Raw genomic sequence first — 15471 nt, 5'->3', positions numbered from 1 at the left:
ATTAAATTTTAGTTCTTCAAATTAGTTCTGGTTAAGAAAAAAAAAACTGCAAACAAACAAGCCAGTAATTAATAAATCAGGCACAAGACTTGAATTTGCTTTAATTTCATAATTTTAATTACAGAATACTAAAAATAACAATACATAAAATGTTTGTTTTTTTAAAAGAAACCATTGAAAGTTACAAAGGTTGTAAATTTTGTAAAGGTAGGATATAAAATCTTTGAGCTGTGGTGAAGAATTGAAAAAGAAAAATAATTCTCATAAAATGTATATATTAACTGTTCTACTACATTAAAAAAAATGAGATGGACACAAACTGCAGACAGACGAGATGAGTCGACACTGCCATTACTGCAGCGAGCTCTCCTTTCCGAAAAAGAAAGGCATGAGATGCACAGCACACTATTTATCAAGTTCTCAAATTATGCTCCAAAGAAAAACTAAACAGGGAGGGGAAAAACCATTTACACCAGAGAGAGGGGGGGGTTCAAAAAAAAAGTGACTTGGTGACTGCTCCCATATTCTCAAACACCTTTACCAAACTGGCCTTGGTTCCACCGACAGTCTTCCACAGGTTCAAGCTGTACAAAAATGAAAACAAGTTTTACGAAATCTCATACTTTAAATCATTCCACCGACAAAGAGAAAAATGGAGGCATGTTTCAGTAACATGGCCATTACTATATTCTACTGTACAACTGGTCGTTCAGATCCACTGAGGAAACCGTGGTCTCACGCTGATGTCAGGGAGTTCACCTGAAGGAAGTGGTCCAGACAGCAGGATGAAGGAGGGGAGGCGTGCATTTTCTAACAGTGTGCTTGATTTTTTCCTCTCTGCATCAGCTGGAGTCACTTTGTCATGAGCCCTTGTTAGTTAGTGATGGTTCAACACCAAAGCAATAATCAAAGGATGGGGAGCATTTAAAAAAAAAAACAACACAGTCTAGGACATTCAGAACCAGTTTGGATGTCCCTCCACATGTGTGACACTTGCTGGCCATAAACAAATGGAGGTATTTCATTCATCTCCTGCCATTTAGGAGACATACTGTCACATTTTGGGCACGTCATAGTCTATCAGATTGCTTTTTTTTTTTTTTTTTAAGAGATACCACGAAGTGGCAGACTAATCATCCCATCTGTGCAGCAGTAGTGGTTTCTGTGGTCCACGAAGACCAGGAGAGACTAAAAGGGATTTGAGACGGTGGGAGGGAAGAAACCAGAAGACATCTGAGAAGTCAGAGGACATTAGAGACAACCGACGTTCAGGTGGAAAGCTTGGACTGGTCTGCACCTTCTGCAACTGGAGTTTTTCTTTTACAACCAGAAATCCAGGAGCGGCTCCTTATAACATGAGCTAATAATGCTGTTCAGGTTCAGATGAGTCCCCCTGAGTTAGTGCACACATCAGAGTCCAGCAGGACTCACACACACAGCCATGAAATCCACAAAGAAAACAAAAGACTGGGTTTAGAATTAGCTTTGGAAAGTGTGAGTCTGTGGCGGTGGGGTCGATGTTAGCGTGGGGGTGGGAGCAAGTTCAGACATGACTATGGCAACCGCCACCACGGCCACCAGAGTCCTGCTCGGCTGTGGAAATCTCTGAGTACTTTGCATTTTCTTGTTGTCGTGTGCGCTTCAGCGTCCCTCCAGAGACAGGGCCGCGTGGTCTGAGCATTCGTGCACTTGTACATCCCAATTCAATACTCTCAAAGGGTTCTGGTCCAGATGCTGGTGTGGCCAGTTAAGCCAGCCGTGTGTCGGTCAGGCAGCCAAGAAGGTAAGACAGGCAGGCTGTGAAGGTGTGTGAGAGCTGAGGCTAGATAAAAGGGGCCGTGTCCATTAGGCCTTTGCTTGGGTCCATGCTGGCGAAGAATCGGACGTCTCGGTCCTTGTCGGACTGCAGAGCCATCACAGTCTCCTCCAGCTTGTTAGAATAGGCACAGCCCGGCTCTCTAAAATAAGCTGGGGGAAAAAAAATCAAAAAAGGAGAGAAAAGGTGACATTTTTGCACAAACAGGACATTCAACATCCAACCCAGCATTTCTGAACCTTGCTCATCATCACATCTTTTTGTTGTGGTTGTTGAAGGTCACACTCCAAGGCTTGAATTACAAGGAAATAAACAATGTTGGGAAACTGCAAATAATCTACACACATGAAATGTTCCTGCTCTATACCTTTTTCCATCACGCTCTGACGTAAAGCCTTGGCCACCAGAACGCGGACATTGGCTACAGGGTCTGTGGAGAGGCTGAGCAGACTGGGCAGGAGATGCTGGCTGAACTGCTCCATGGGCATGCAGTCCTCCTCCACAACAGCCTGCAGGAGATTCAACAGAACGGTCAGTCAGAAAGCTGCAGGAGGAAGTCCGTCAACAAGGAGTTCAGTCCAGAGAAATCACATAGAAAGTCAACAAACAGGTTCATCAACAAAGAGCATTCTATGGCATCAACCTTATCTGATTGTGCAACACTGAAGACAAAAAAACAAGTTTTGTAATTATTTTCAGTTGCAGATAAAACCAGCAACACAAACACCCCCCTTTCTGAGCTGAATTGTCCCTCTTGTGTCTTTGAGGACATTTGATTTGGAGACAGCCATGGACACAGAAACAGGAAAAAAAAAAAAAAAAGTGGAAAGCTGCACTGACTAGTCACAGTTTGTAAGTTGATGGGTAAAAACCCCTCAGAGCCCAGAGCACTTTGCTCACTTTTTGAGGTTCAGGTTATCTGCAAGCTTTAATGTGCATCTGGGCTTTTAAACACAAATGAAGTTCTGTTGTTTCACCATGGCTACATATGTAAAGTATGACATGGGCAAGTAAATGAGTTGATCGTTCCCAGAGAATTGTGGGAGGATTTTATAGGCGGGACCAAGCCGAACACCATCTACTTGCTGGTCTTTAATTGACACTGACAAATGTTTTCTTTTGTATGCGAAAACAGCAGAAACAGCTGATATTCAGAGGAAAGTGTTCCTGTTAGAGATCAAACAGATTCACCAGAAATGAAACAGAGAAAACCACAGAACTTTTTAGTCTGTCCAAGTTTTACTCAAATAAAAATGATTGAATGCATGTTTGCATTTAGGAATCAAAGTCTTCTTTGCTGTATTAAAAATTAAGTGAAAATTTTTCCATCAGTTTTGCTTGTAACTTAGAATCACACAGCAGTAATAAAGTTCACACCGGTCAGTCTGTCTTTTGGTTTAGGAGCTCAGTATCAGCATTTTTATACATTCAGTTGAAAGATTAAAACCAAAATAAACAAAAGCGTGTTCAAAGAATTATTGAGAATACCTCTTCCCTAATATAATGTGGATTCTAAAAGCAAACACAGACCTGGCAGATGAAGGCAAACGCCTGCCTCCCCACCCACTTGGGACAGTGGCAGAACCTCACGGTCAGCTCATTGATGAACTCCAAGCCCAGGTCATCAGCCCTGCTGGCATACAGCTTCTGCAGAATTTCCACCACCTGACGACAGGTAAGAGCACACAACCCACTCAGACCACTTCTAGAAGTTTCAATGAATGAATCAGCAGCTGACAAATTGGAATATTTTCCCCAGATGTCGCCTTGATGCTAAAACCTGAATCATGATGGTTATGGGTTTTTTTCTTCCATGTGTGTAGCATCTAAACTTCCTCTCTATTGTGATACTACTGTCATGTTTCTTTAAATATTTAGACATGTCTTTCTACAAACCCCATTTCTTGTAAACTTACCAGTTTGTAAGAAATCCACCGGACTTCTGACACTTTGTCAGAGCAAAGGGTGAGCGCTATATGTCTGAGGTAGTCGTACACGTCACGGTGGTTGTACAACTCTATTATCAAGATCAGCTGCCTGTAGGAAAAAAAAAAACAGCAACACACAATTATGAAGCTGATAGAAAATAAAGTCAGTTAGAATACCTGTAATTTGAACAGATCTAGGGCTAAAAGAACTATGCCTGATTTTATTTAAGACAGGATTGTGTTATGACTTCATACCTATCAAAGCAGAAATGCATTTATGCTCCATGATATGTGGCAATAGGAGCTACTTATTGCGTTCATGTGCACACATGTTCAGTGTGTTGGTTACTGTTGTCACTGCTTGAAGCAAACGTTAAAAATACACAACAGAAAGGGCAAGCTGCCAGCAATGTGAAGCCCGGACTAGATCCAACTGGCACTAGGACCCTGAAGAGACCACGGTCAAGAAAGAGAATATTCTCCAGACACTGTGTCATGAATAATTCACACTTCTCCATTGACGCATGTTTTTGCCTCAACAGTGCACAAGTGTGTGAGCAGAACCAAATGCTAGAATGTTGTAGAATGACTTTCTTTTTCATGTTATGGTTATCTCTTAAAATATACAGATTTTGGCTTTATTCCCCCCCCAAAAAAAGAAGCTAGAAATACAAATAATTATTATTTACTAATCCAGCAAGAGACAGCACATGAATCTGCTGTCAATCAGGATAATGTGGTGTTAAATAAACATAAAAAAAGGGAATGTACAATCCTAAACCCCTTTTATAGATACAGTGTTCATCCATGGTGGTCTCGCTGTTTTCAGATTTTTTTTAGCGTGATTTTGCATGTTTTGTTTACAACACAATGTGTTCTACATCTTGATTGGCTGTTGACCTCGTCAATCAATTTCCTCTGTGCTGCATCTCCTGTAGAGGATGCTTTCAGCGTTCCCCTATTTACATAAAACACTGATCGAGAACAGATCTTTGTATTTATTCTATAATACTGGGCTCATTTTTCCATGAAGGTCTTAGCTTTGAGAGTTTAAACAAGAGAGAAAATGGGAAAATGTAAAGTCTGTCTGAAAAAGTATCGAAAGTGTGCCTAAAGGCTTTTACAGCCTTAAACATCTATACTCTTACTTTGTGGATTTCACCCATCTCGGTTTAATTATCCCTGACAATAAACGAGGGAACACTGTTATTAGTCTGGCTAAAATATTATGATATCTAATATATTGGTTTGCATCCCTCACCCCCTACTGAAACTGTTTCTTAACACCATAGTAGTAGGTTTGCAGATGACAGCCCCTAAACCTACTACTATGATGGAATCAACCTGGATGAATGAGAGTCCTCATAGACATGTTTTTTAACACAGAAATATGAAGCAGTGCTTTATGAATAAACTGAATAGAAAATGATGTTCAAGTCTGTTGTGTGTGAGGAAACAAAAGTCAACGTACTCTGCCAGCTCATATCTGAATCTCCAGTTGCGACTGTTGTCTGTGACCATGAACTCCTGCAGTTGGTACAGATACTCTCTCCTTTTGTCTGCATGCAGCAGCTGCAACAAGAGAATGACAAACAACATTATCTAGCACACCCATGCCAACGACTTCCTTTGGTTTAGAAATGATTTTTAAAGAGCTTCAACATCTTTCACGAAGCAGCTGTGACTGTACCTGCAGCTTTAGTCTGCATGGGAATTACTTTACCTTTAAGAAGTCATAAAGATGCTTCAGCACGCCGATGCGAACTTCATCCAGATCTTTCAGGAAGCCGTTGAATATGGGAACCAGATCAGCGGCTGTCAGCTGGTCGCCCAGGATAACCGCCAGTTCATGGATAGAGAAAGCCAGTGTGCGTCGCACTTTCCACTAAGAAAGACCACAAAGGAAAACACCACAAGATGACAGCAGCAGAAACAGAAAAACAAGCAGCTTAATAAATGAGTTACTTTTTAAGACAGGAAAAAAAACCTAAGATTTACACAGCATAGAAACAAAGGCTCTACATTCACTGTCTGGTTGAGCTAAGTTTTATTGAGACAAAGGGATTTGCTCAAATATGATTAATTTATTGACATTTTAATCTAATTTAATTTAAAATTGTAAAAAAAACAAAAAACGGTCGCTTTATTTGTCTATAATAAAAAAGTTATAAGGGAAAGATAGAGCAAAGGCAAACAAATCATTTGTCCCGACAGTTTGTAGCTTCAGAGTATGTTCCTTTTGCACGGTGTTGTTTCACAGCTCGGAGGGAAAAATACATCAATACCACAACATTACTGATGAAAAAGGACCAAAGTCAAAATCATTTTAAGCTAATTTTTACAAATCAAACTAGTCTTGGAAGAATAGGAAATCCTAAATGAAATACCAATATGGTTATTGTTTACCTTGTGGCGTATCCCCTCAGGGGTTGCCACAGCCAATCACAATGGGACCTTTTCCACTTGATTGAAACACATTTCTGTGGTACAGCTACCATATATTTCTGATGTTCTTTTCCTTCTATTTGAGAAGAAATCTGTTCAGAAGAGTCATGCAAGTTCCTGACATGTTTCCTGCAGAGTTGTGGCCTCAGCATTTTCAGTCCACACATCATTGTTCTTGCTGTTGAGTCAGGTCACATCCCAACAGCTTAAAGTTCAAATTCTGAACAAAAACCCCCAGAGGAATAAAAAGGCAGCGTCTGAGCAGCCTCTCTATCCAACCTTTTCACACACATTTAAGAATCCAACTTCAAATCTAATCCCATTTGTCTTCTTGAGGTTTTCCTGACCTGTACGTCACTAGCGAGGGTCTCGTACGTGTCCTTCAGACAGTGCCAGTTCTGTCGACCAAGAGTGAGGGCTACTCCTGGGAGGCTGAAGGCACAGTGTTTGGCTATCTCCGTGTCCACCGTCTGGGCTCGTGCCGGGTCTGTCATAGACAGGTACTGGTCCAACAGAGGCTGGGGGATGACATTCTACAGGTGGGGGTCAAACACTGGGTTTAAAATGCATTTCTGTGCTGGTAAAAGTACAAAGGGAAAATCCAACTGACCTGGATTTTAGGTTTATCCTCAGACAACGGGCTGTGAGGAGAGTCTTCTTTCTCCTCCTCTACACTCTCGATTAGTTCACACTCCTGTTAAACACAGATCCACACCATCAGTGTTATAGATTAAAAAAGCAGATAACATTATCAAAAAGGAAGGATTAGCCTTTGGTCTAATAGCCTGACGTTCAATTAAAAGCTGACCATTTTAGTAAATTTAGTCAAAAGCTAAATGAAAGCAAAGAAAAAATAGAATTACAATTGTATAATGGCAGAAAAATCAATTATAATTGGACTTAAACACAAAAGCAGCCTGAATGATCCACAATAGAGATATTTACATGGTTAATGTACCCAGCATCCCAGCGGAGCTCTGAAATTTCAACAAATGATTAAATTCATCCTTTATCTAAACTTGTTTTATGCCGAGAACGGTCAGGAGGAAATTGTTGAAGCCTTTACTATGTTTGAAAGTGATGGGAGGATACGCCCATAACAGGTCACCAGCCTTCAGGAACCAACAATCACACAGTGATTTACAAATTAGACCCACTAAACAACCAAAGAAAGATGTTTTTGGATTGTTGGAGGAAGCTGGAGTGCCCAGAGAAAACCCACACACACACATGGAGAACTTATGAACACAAAAGGGCTCATTATCATTCTAAAGATTATTCCTGCTGCATAAATGTCACTGAAAGTTAAAAACAGACAGAGATTACAATAGTCTCCTACCATAACAGGGGAGCACGGAGGAGACTCCTCCTTATTTTCCAGGGTCTCTGTCTGCGGCTCATCGCCTTGCTCCTGGAGAGGACACGTCTCTGAAGCTGGAACAGTTTCCATGGTTTGCTCTTCTTCTGTCAACGCTCCCTCAATCTCTGACTGCAGTTCCTCAGATTTACACTCTGGGGAAAGGCTTCCAGAGTCGCTCTCAGGCTGCACATCTAGCTGCAGGTCAGGGGGGCTGTTGTCCGTGGGGCTGTCGAGCTGGGCTGCCTTCAGAGCTGCTGACAACACTTGGACTTGAACTGGAGGTAGATTATATAAACAGCTAAATCTACCTGACAGAACAGCGCCAACATCCTCCACAAACATATGCTAGTTTGTATACTCACCCTGTACGTCAGGATCAGCAATGTGAGGTTGCAAACAATCCAAAACCTTCTGGATCTGATCACTGGTAGCTTTCCCGTGGCTAGACTTGGAATCAGGACAATTCTCTTCTAGTTCTTCTGCTTCTTCCTCCTCCTTTTCTTCTGTCTCTGTCACTTCAACAGACGTCTGACAGTTTAACATTTCCAGTTCCCCGCTGATGTCGGGTAGGGGAGATCTCCAATAGTGAAAAGAGTTAAAGTTCTCGTCTGTGTGCTCGGTTCCTTTTGTGATGCTGGGACTTTTTGTTGCTGTTGAGCTGTCACTTCGAACCGTGTGGGTGAAGTTGTCATGCGGCTCTCCAAGAACAGAAGTGTGGTCGTCCTCAAAGTTGTGCAAGTCTTCGCTTTCTGTTGTCGAAACATGCTCTGGTGATGGTGTAGCACGGCCGTCCTGGTTAGGAGGCGTGTGAGGGATGCTTCTTTCTGTGTGGCAGTTGCTTATTTCATTGCAATTCAGGGAGTTAAGCGAGCAGTTGCTAAAAACAGAAAAAAACATGATAAAAGTAGACTTTATTAACTGTTGTGAATGTGTTTGATTATAGAAAACAAAGACACTTGTTTTAACCATGTCAAGGCAACACAGAAGCCTAAAAGTATACAATTAAATTGAGCTGTGATACAGTAGTCATGAAGAACAGAAGGAACCAGGTCACTTCACCTGTCTGATACACACCTGGGAATCTCTGGAAGGGTGCCATCATCTCTGAAGTGAAGGCCTGTGCTGGAGGGGTTTGCAAAGGTGGAGATGAATCGTCCGAGAGATTGAAAGGCAGCCTGTCGCACCTGGAAGGTGAACCAGAAAACCAGCCATATTTATTAGTGCAAACCCAAGAAAGAATTAAATAAAGCCATCTCAAAATGTTTATTTTCCCCAAACTATAGTTACAGTGGGCTATTTAAAAGGAATGTTTTAAAGTCCCACTTTTGATCTATTTTAGAAGTGTTCTCAGTGGTCTTTTAATTAGAATTATGACTGTTTTAGATGAAATTTAAAAAATGTGTCATTTTTTTAGGACATAGTTTCTTTAGAGCATCAGTAATCCGTTACATATCAACCTCTGAGTTGTGGGAGGGACCGTTGGTGTAGAGAAAGCCCACCCCCTTCCCATTACACATCTATTTATATGTTCTCCCACTAGCTTACAGTCCCACACAACCCCAACCTAACATTAGTGGTGCAACAAAAAAGGCAAGCAATATTGGAGTTTTCCAGTCGTACAGTTGGAGCAGATAGTAGCTCAGACGAGGAAAACAAGGATCTGTCTGTCAACAAGCATATGCATCAGAATGGAGCAGAGCAGAGAGCTTGCGGCCTGCTGCAGTAGCTTCTATGTCACACCCAATGACATTTTTGTGCCTGCTTCTGATTCACAACGATTTGAATAAACAAATATTTAGACATGAAATTTTAAGCTTAATTTTCTTTACATATGTCCTCCATCATGTCAATCTTTAATTTAATACTTTTTTAGCCACAAGTCCCAAACAACACATTTGTGGCCCTTTTTACTAAGTAAGTTAAATCCCTGAAAATTTATACACAAGAGAAAAACTAACAACAACAACTGTAGTTTTAAATTATTCAGAGTGGTTATTTTTATGTCAGGGGATGCTAAAAAGGTCCATACAGTTTACTAGCTAACATGAGAGAAACTTTTTTTGTTTTGAGTGCACCTTACCCAGCGGGACTGGTCACTAATGAGGTTGATGAACAAAGGCGACAATTTCGATCGTCGGACTTCTGGAGAAGTGGAATTGGAAACCATCATGAAGCACTCGGCGCAAGCTTTCCTTATGCCCCAAAGGCTGTCTGAACATAGCTCGAAGAACTTGGGCATCTATATTTAGGACAAAAGCAGAACCCCCATCAGAGGACAAAGTAAGAAGCAACTTCCTAATGGAAACCTCAAACATGAATTGACCTTTTAGCAGCTTTAAAAAACAAGTGTTAAAGATGATTTATTAAAACATCTCTGATAATAAAAAAATAAATAAAACAGAAAGCTATTATGTTAAAATCAAATGGGGAAAAAAAAAGTTATTTAGTCTCACCAGTAGTTTTTCTGTTGCTTCCTGTCCAACAATGGAACAAAACTCACCAAAGTTAGCCGCACACACCTGTAACACACCAGAAAAAACAAAAAAAAAGAATTTAGAAAACAATGCAGATACTGAAAAGTGTGTTGTGGTGAAGACTTACCTTCCGCACTTGAAAGAGTCTACCATCACTGCACAGGTCACAAAAACGGGGCAGCAACAGATGCTCCACTGTGTCTTTGCTCAACATAGTTACAACTTTACACAAGATCTGTAACAACGAAATATGCAGATGATGTTGTGCCATCACAGCTTCAGACTGTGCTGCACCTAAACACTGAAACCAGCACAAATGCTCTTACAGCAGAGAGCACTGTAAGCACATGAAACTAGAACCAGCGATGAATGCATTTTGGATCTTTTAATAGTGAATACATGGCAATGATAATTAAACAACAAAGTAAGAAATCTGAGCATCACATATATGAATAGCTGTGGGGATTCTTACAGCAACTGCCTCAATTTTGTAGTCATCATCACTGGCGGGTTCTGTCAGGTCAAGAAGAACTGGACAAACTTTGGTCTCCATGTCGGCTTTGGAGATTAGGCCCTGCTCCAACAGAACAAGCAGGGCTGCCTGACTTGTTTTACGCACCTGAAAAACATGAAGGAAGCAAGTTCATGCAAATAAAAGAGAGAAAAATATTCAACTGCTCCAAAAGATCATTTATTTCAACTATAAAAAAATACAAAACAGACTACCGATAATCCCTACCTGGTTATTTGGATCAGTTAGATATCGGACCACAATAGGTACCAAATATCTTGAAAAAGCGGCTGGGAAGTTTGGCCGACTCTCGTGCAAAAACATGGCGATGTTAGGAACCTGCTCCATTAGCTCAGCTCGCACTGTGGGCTCTGAGAACACATGACAGTTCATGAGGAAAGGGAACACGAGCAAACCCCAGCTAAAGACCATCACAAGAACGTAAAAGCATCTACCTCCATCCTCTGACATTCTGGCAACAGTCTCCATAACACTGATAAAGTCATTTTCATTCTCACTGAACTCTCGAAGCACATCAAGTAGGCCGCGAGCCACGATTTGCCTAGAAAGCAAAAGCTTGAAGTTAATGAAACGCCTGCCAATGCATACAAGCCACTAATTTAAAAAGCACTGACAGAACTGTCAAGAACATCAAGTATGTTAACTGAAAAATGACCAGCCCAAAAAAAACGAAAGAAACTGTTAGTATGGAGTAGGGCTGCACGATATGAGGAAAACTTGCAATATGCAATATTAGTGATTAATATTGCAATGACGATCTATATGAACATGTAGCAAAATAACCAAAAACATCATTTTCATTTCACTGCAACAGTTTAAAAATTGCATTCCAAATGACCCACATCTACATCGTTCTACAAACGAACATTTAACATGATAGAACTCCATCCGATTGGTCTATGATGTAAAGGAGTCCATTCGATTGGTCAAATACAAAAAGGGATTTGTTTGTTTCGTGAAATACTTCAAGCATCCATAAGATTGTTTTAGCATATTTAATGTAACCATTTATTGCGATTTTTGCCGCCTTTTGCGATATGCATATTGCACAGCTTGATATTGCGATAACGACAAATATGCGATACATTGTGCAGGCCTAGTATGGAGCCTGGCGGAGTGTAAATGTCTGTGGAACTGCAGTCAACTCTGCAGAACTCATTACAAACTATGCTAGCATGACAACCGTGCAATCTGATGACTGTAAGACAAGTTCAGACATTAGGCGATAAAACGAAACAGACCAACATTACAAAAAATACGTTTGAAAAAAGTAAGATATTAACATATTGATAACATACTTCATAATACAACTAACCATTTAAGTCAATACAATTTACATTTACAGATAAATAGTTGACAAGACATCAATAAACCAATCAATATCATATATTATTTGAGATTTAAAATGTAAAGACAGTTGTTTTCTACCAAAATTTGTAGAACTAATAATCTGTCTGGTCCTTTTTAATTTTACTTTAAAAATAAACTTCCGTAATTGTTGCTAAATCAAAGCAAAAAGATCTTTCGGCTACCGGTAATTGTTGCTGAGCAACAACTTCTTTGTTGCCAAGACTTCCAAGGTGTGACACGATTCTTTCAACATGAATCACCAACAGGACATGTCAGCAACACAGCAGGTAGAAAATTAATGTCAAGTTTTTATCTATCTATGGTTTCATTTATCATTTACATAAGGAAGAAAAAAATGTTAGCTTTGGTCAAATGTACATTTATGTCATTTATCTTTCTCAAAACACATTGGTACTGTGGAATCCATCATCAACAGTTCAGAGGATGTCAATCAATTCCTCTATTACAAACCAGCCATTGACTACAGAAGCAGCAGAAATGCAAATGTGAGCAATCAGCCTTCTAGTCACGGGGGTCTGAAATCCAAATATGAGCTCTTTGAATGCAGATTTGAAGGGGCTGAAAGCAGGGACTGTAATTACCTGTTGAAGACATTTTCGCTGAAAGCATATTTCTCTAGCCTCCCAAGAGGTGTGAGGTTGTCCTGTCCTGCATCAAGAAAAGCCGTGATGCGAATGCCGTCACAGTCTGACCCGTAGTCATCAAATCCAACTGTGGGAACAACACAGAGGGTTGTTTACAGGGATGGACGTTGTAAACAAATCCATGCCAGTATTTTGTAATGGGATTTTGTCAAGAAACACTTGGCCAACATATCAGTACTTTCAAAGGACCGAATTATAAAAAATAAAAATGAGTGCACACGCAAAGCTCTATTTAATAATATTTGTAAGTTTCCTTTTACGATTACGCAGCTTTTAAATTTGCAGTTGCTAGTTAAAGTAAAAGTATTGTCTAGTCTTTTATAACAGCAATAAAAAAGCTAATTATGATGAGTGTGTGTGTGTGTGTGTATATATATATATATATATATATATATATATATATATATATATATATATATATATATATATATATATATATATATATATATATATATATATATATAATTTGTGAAAAGCTCCCTGAAGGAATAAATAAATAAATCACAAATTCATTTATGACAAAAATAACATATTTTAAACATTTTTTTTTACGTTTAGTAAAGTTTTACCAGCATACTTACAGTCATCCATATCATCATGACTATCTTCAAAGTATAAAGATAGACCTGCAAAGACAAGCAGAAAAGAAGAGGCTTTTCTAGTAACTAACACCCTCACCACACCATCACCACTTCTCCCACCATGTACTGTAAAGGAATCATGATGGGGAAGATTTTCTGCGGTTCTGACCAGAAAGTTTCATTTCAGTAACACAAAGTTTGGCCGAATAAAAACTTTCCAAGAGAAAATGCATAACGCTAACCTTTTGTAATAAACAATTTCCCCACATTTAGGAAGATGTAACATTAAAGGGAGGATGGACTTTGTAGAAAACAAGAAGCAAACACAATTTTTTTTTTTATGTCTTTACATTTTTAGTTTTACCTGGTTTTTTACACTGTTGGTCCAAAGAAAATTCTACATTTATTAGGAAGTATTGCCATTTTTCCACCTACCCTATTATGCTAAACAAAACATGATGTGACTCAGCACATAAAAACACAACATGCTTCAGTCTGCAGCCTCTTAATGAAGTTTAGTGTACACAAATCGCTGATCAGGTTAAATCACAGCCCCCATAATGAATAACAGAGGCTATAAAAATGGATGAGGCTGTGTTAGTATTTTCTAAATGAACACAATCTGAAATGACTTTTTAGTTTTGATTTTAGTTTTAAAACAAAAGTTTAACACAAAAAAGTACGTATTTGGCATTGGAAAGATGCCTTGTATGCTTATTGTTATTGTTAGCTGTACACCTGATGTTCTGCTTTGGATCTAGTACATTTGGTCATATTAGACACATTTTGATTATTTAAAAAAATGTGTCATTTGATTGAAGAATAAAGAGTGCTAATGGTAAAAATAAGATACTATATTGCAGTGTCTTTTATAGTTTGCTTTTTCAGTCAAATACAGTCCAGATGTGTCTTTTCTGAGTCCAACAGAGGAAATAAACACTTCATCTGTAGAAGCACCGTGCAATATTATACAGCTATATCCTTTTATTTTTGTTAAAACATTTTGATTTAGGAATCAACATGTTCAGAGTTGGTCCAAATTCAATTACATTTTCATATTTGGCATTACATTATTCTAACAGTAACAGAAATAACTAACCAAAGGAAATGAAAGTATATAAAGAAGACCAAAAACTGATCAAATTTAAATTCAAAAACCAAATATAACAACACAAGGTTTATGATCCTCATCCCATAGCCCATCTGTGATGACAGAATCTATGAATCTAGACCTTTTAGAAAGTCTATTTATATATTTCGTGATTTATTTTATTAATAAAATTCCTTAACATCATTATTAGCATAGTATTAAGTTAATTAATAAAAACAAAAAAGCCCAAGCGTCATCAAAAAACAACTTTTAAGTCAAGGAAGACCACAAAACGTGTGCTAAAACAGAGAAAGCAAAGCAAACCAAGTGAAGGAAGTGGATCATGTGTTTACAGTTAGACATTGCAAGCAAAGGAATGTGCTACAAATTTGAAGCACTTTCTTTTAACAAAATTACATCCAAAAAACGTGTTTCGTGACTGAAGAAAACATCGAGACAGGCTTCAAAGCATCTTTTGAGCAGTGGGGTGAAGAACAGCAAAGCCGCTTTGTTATAGTGTAAAGAAGGATTTGGTCAGCTACTGGCTAACTGTATGTAGCTATCAAGCTAACGTTTGCTCTGTCAACAGGTCGAAAATACGTAAGCAAGGACGGACAACAAGCTTTTAAGAGTTGAAAGTTGTTCTTTACAAGCCAAACTAAACGGAAAGTGACGATATTTGTTTAAAAAACGACCGGAATGGGACTTAATTCGACACCGCTCAGTAGCTGTCGTTAGCTAGTTAGCTAGGGTTGCCAATAGTGCTAACGCGGCTTTAGCACGATTTAGCAACACGGGTACCAAAAACAGCTAACATGAACGTCTTTATGTAATTTCTACACTTTCCTGAAACAGATTTGAAACTTGAAAAATGTGAAAGTGAAAAATAATATTAATTGGAGGTTTTAAAAAGTGTATTACCTGCCATCTTGAGTATTGGCTCGGCTCTGCGGGCTGCTGTCACTACCCCACAGCTGTCACTCAAACACGGCGGCGAACTACTTCCTGAAAGTATTTCCTGGTGCTAGACACTGCATATATGCTGGTATATACGGGCTGCATATCTTTGGAGCGAATACTTACGTAACCTTTTTGCAGTTCAAACACAAACTCGACATAACTGAGCGTGGACGCGTCACGGAGTGTGAGGCTCTTTGTGTACCTTCACACACACACAAACACACAAAAAGAAGAGCCAATGTAATCACGTGACCACACGCCGAGGTTCAA

At 39.3% G+C, this 15471-nt stretch overlaps 1 protein-coding gene across 4 annotated transcripts; it reads right to left on the bottom strand.

The window, feature by feature from the left end:
• Positions 1-94: 94 nt before the first annotated feature.
• ppp4r1l (protein phosphatase 4, regulatory subunit 1-like) lies at positions 95-15413 on the bottom strand. 4 transcript variants are annotated; one of them, XM_078947233.1, is made up of 20 exons: positions 15325-15413; positions 13152-13196; positions 12508-12637; positions 10990-11096; positions 10763-10905; positions 10496-10642; positions 10151-10258; positions 10003-10068; positions 9630-9788; positions 8624-8733; positions 7912-8426; positions 7529-7824; positions 6800-6883; positions 6537-6722; positions 5468-5629; positions 5216-5316; positions 3733-3853; positions 3347-3481; positions 2184-2325; positions 95-1968 (listed from the first exon to the last, which is right to left on the bottom strand). In XM_078947233.1, exons 2-20 carry the CDS (start codon positions 13159-13161, stop codon positions 1823-1825), a joined length of 2868 nt encoding a protein of 955 aa, XP_078803359.1. In that variant the 5' UTR covers positions 13162-13196; positions 15325-15413; the 3' UTR covers positions 95-1822. The 4 variants fall into 4 exon arrangements, with proteins under 4 accessions (XP_078803359.1, XP_078803360.1, XP_011473288.1 ...); XM_078947234.1 differs by having other exon boundaries at positions 7529-7800; positions 15325-15411; XM_011474986.4 differs by lacking the exon at positions 15325-15413 and adding an exon at positions 15163-15302.
• Positions 15414-15471: the final 58 nt, after the last annotated feature.

This window comes from Oryzias latipes, chromosome 5 (assembly GCF_053564925.1).
Source record: "Oryzias latipes strain Hd-rR chromosome 5, Olatipes_Hd-rR_3.1".
Classification (NCBI taxonomy): domain Eukaryota; kingdom Metazoa; phylum Chordata; class Actinopteri; order Beloniformes; family Adrianichthyidae; genus Oryzias; species Oryzias latipes.
Note: the sequence above shows the minus strand (reverse complement) of the source record. Positions and strands in the feature narration are given on the sequence as shown.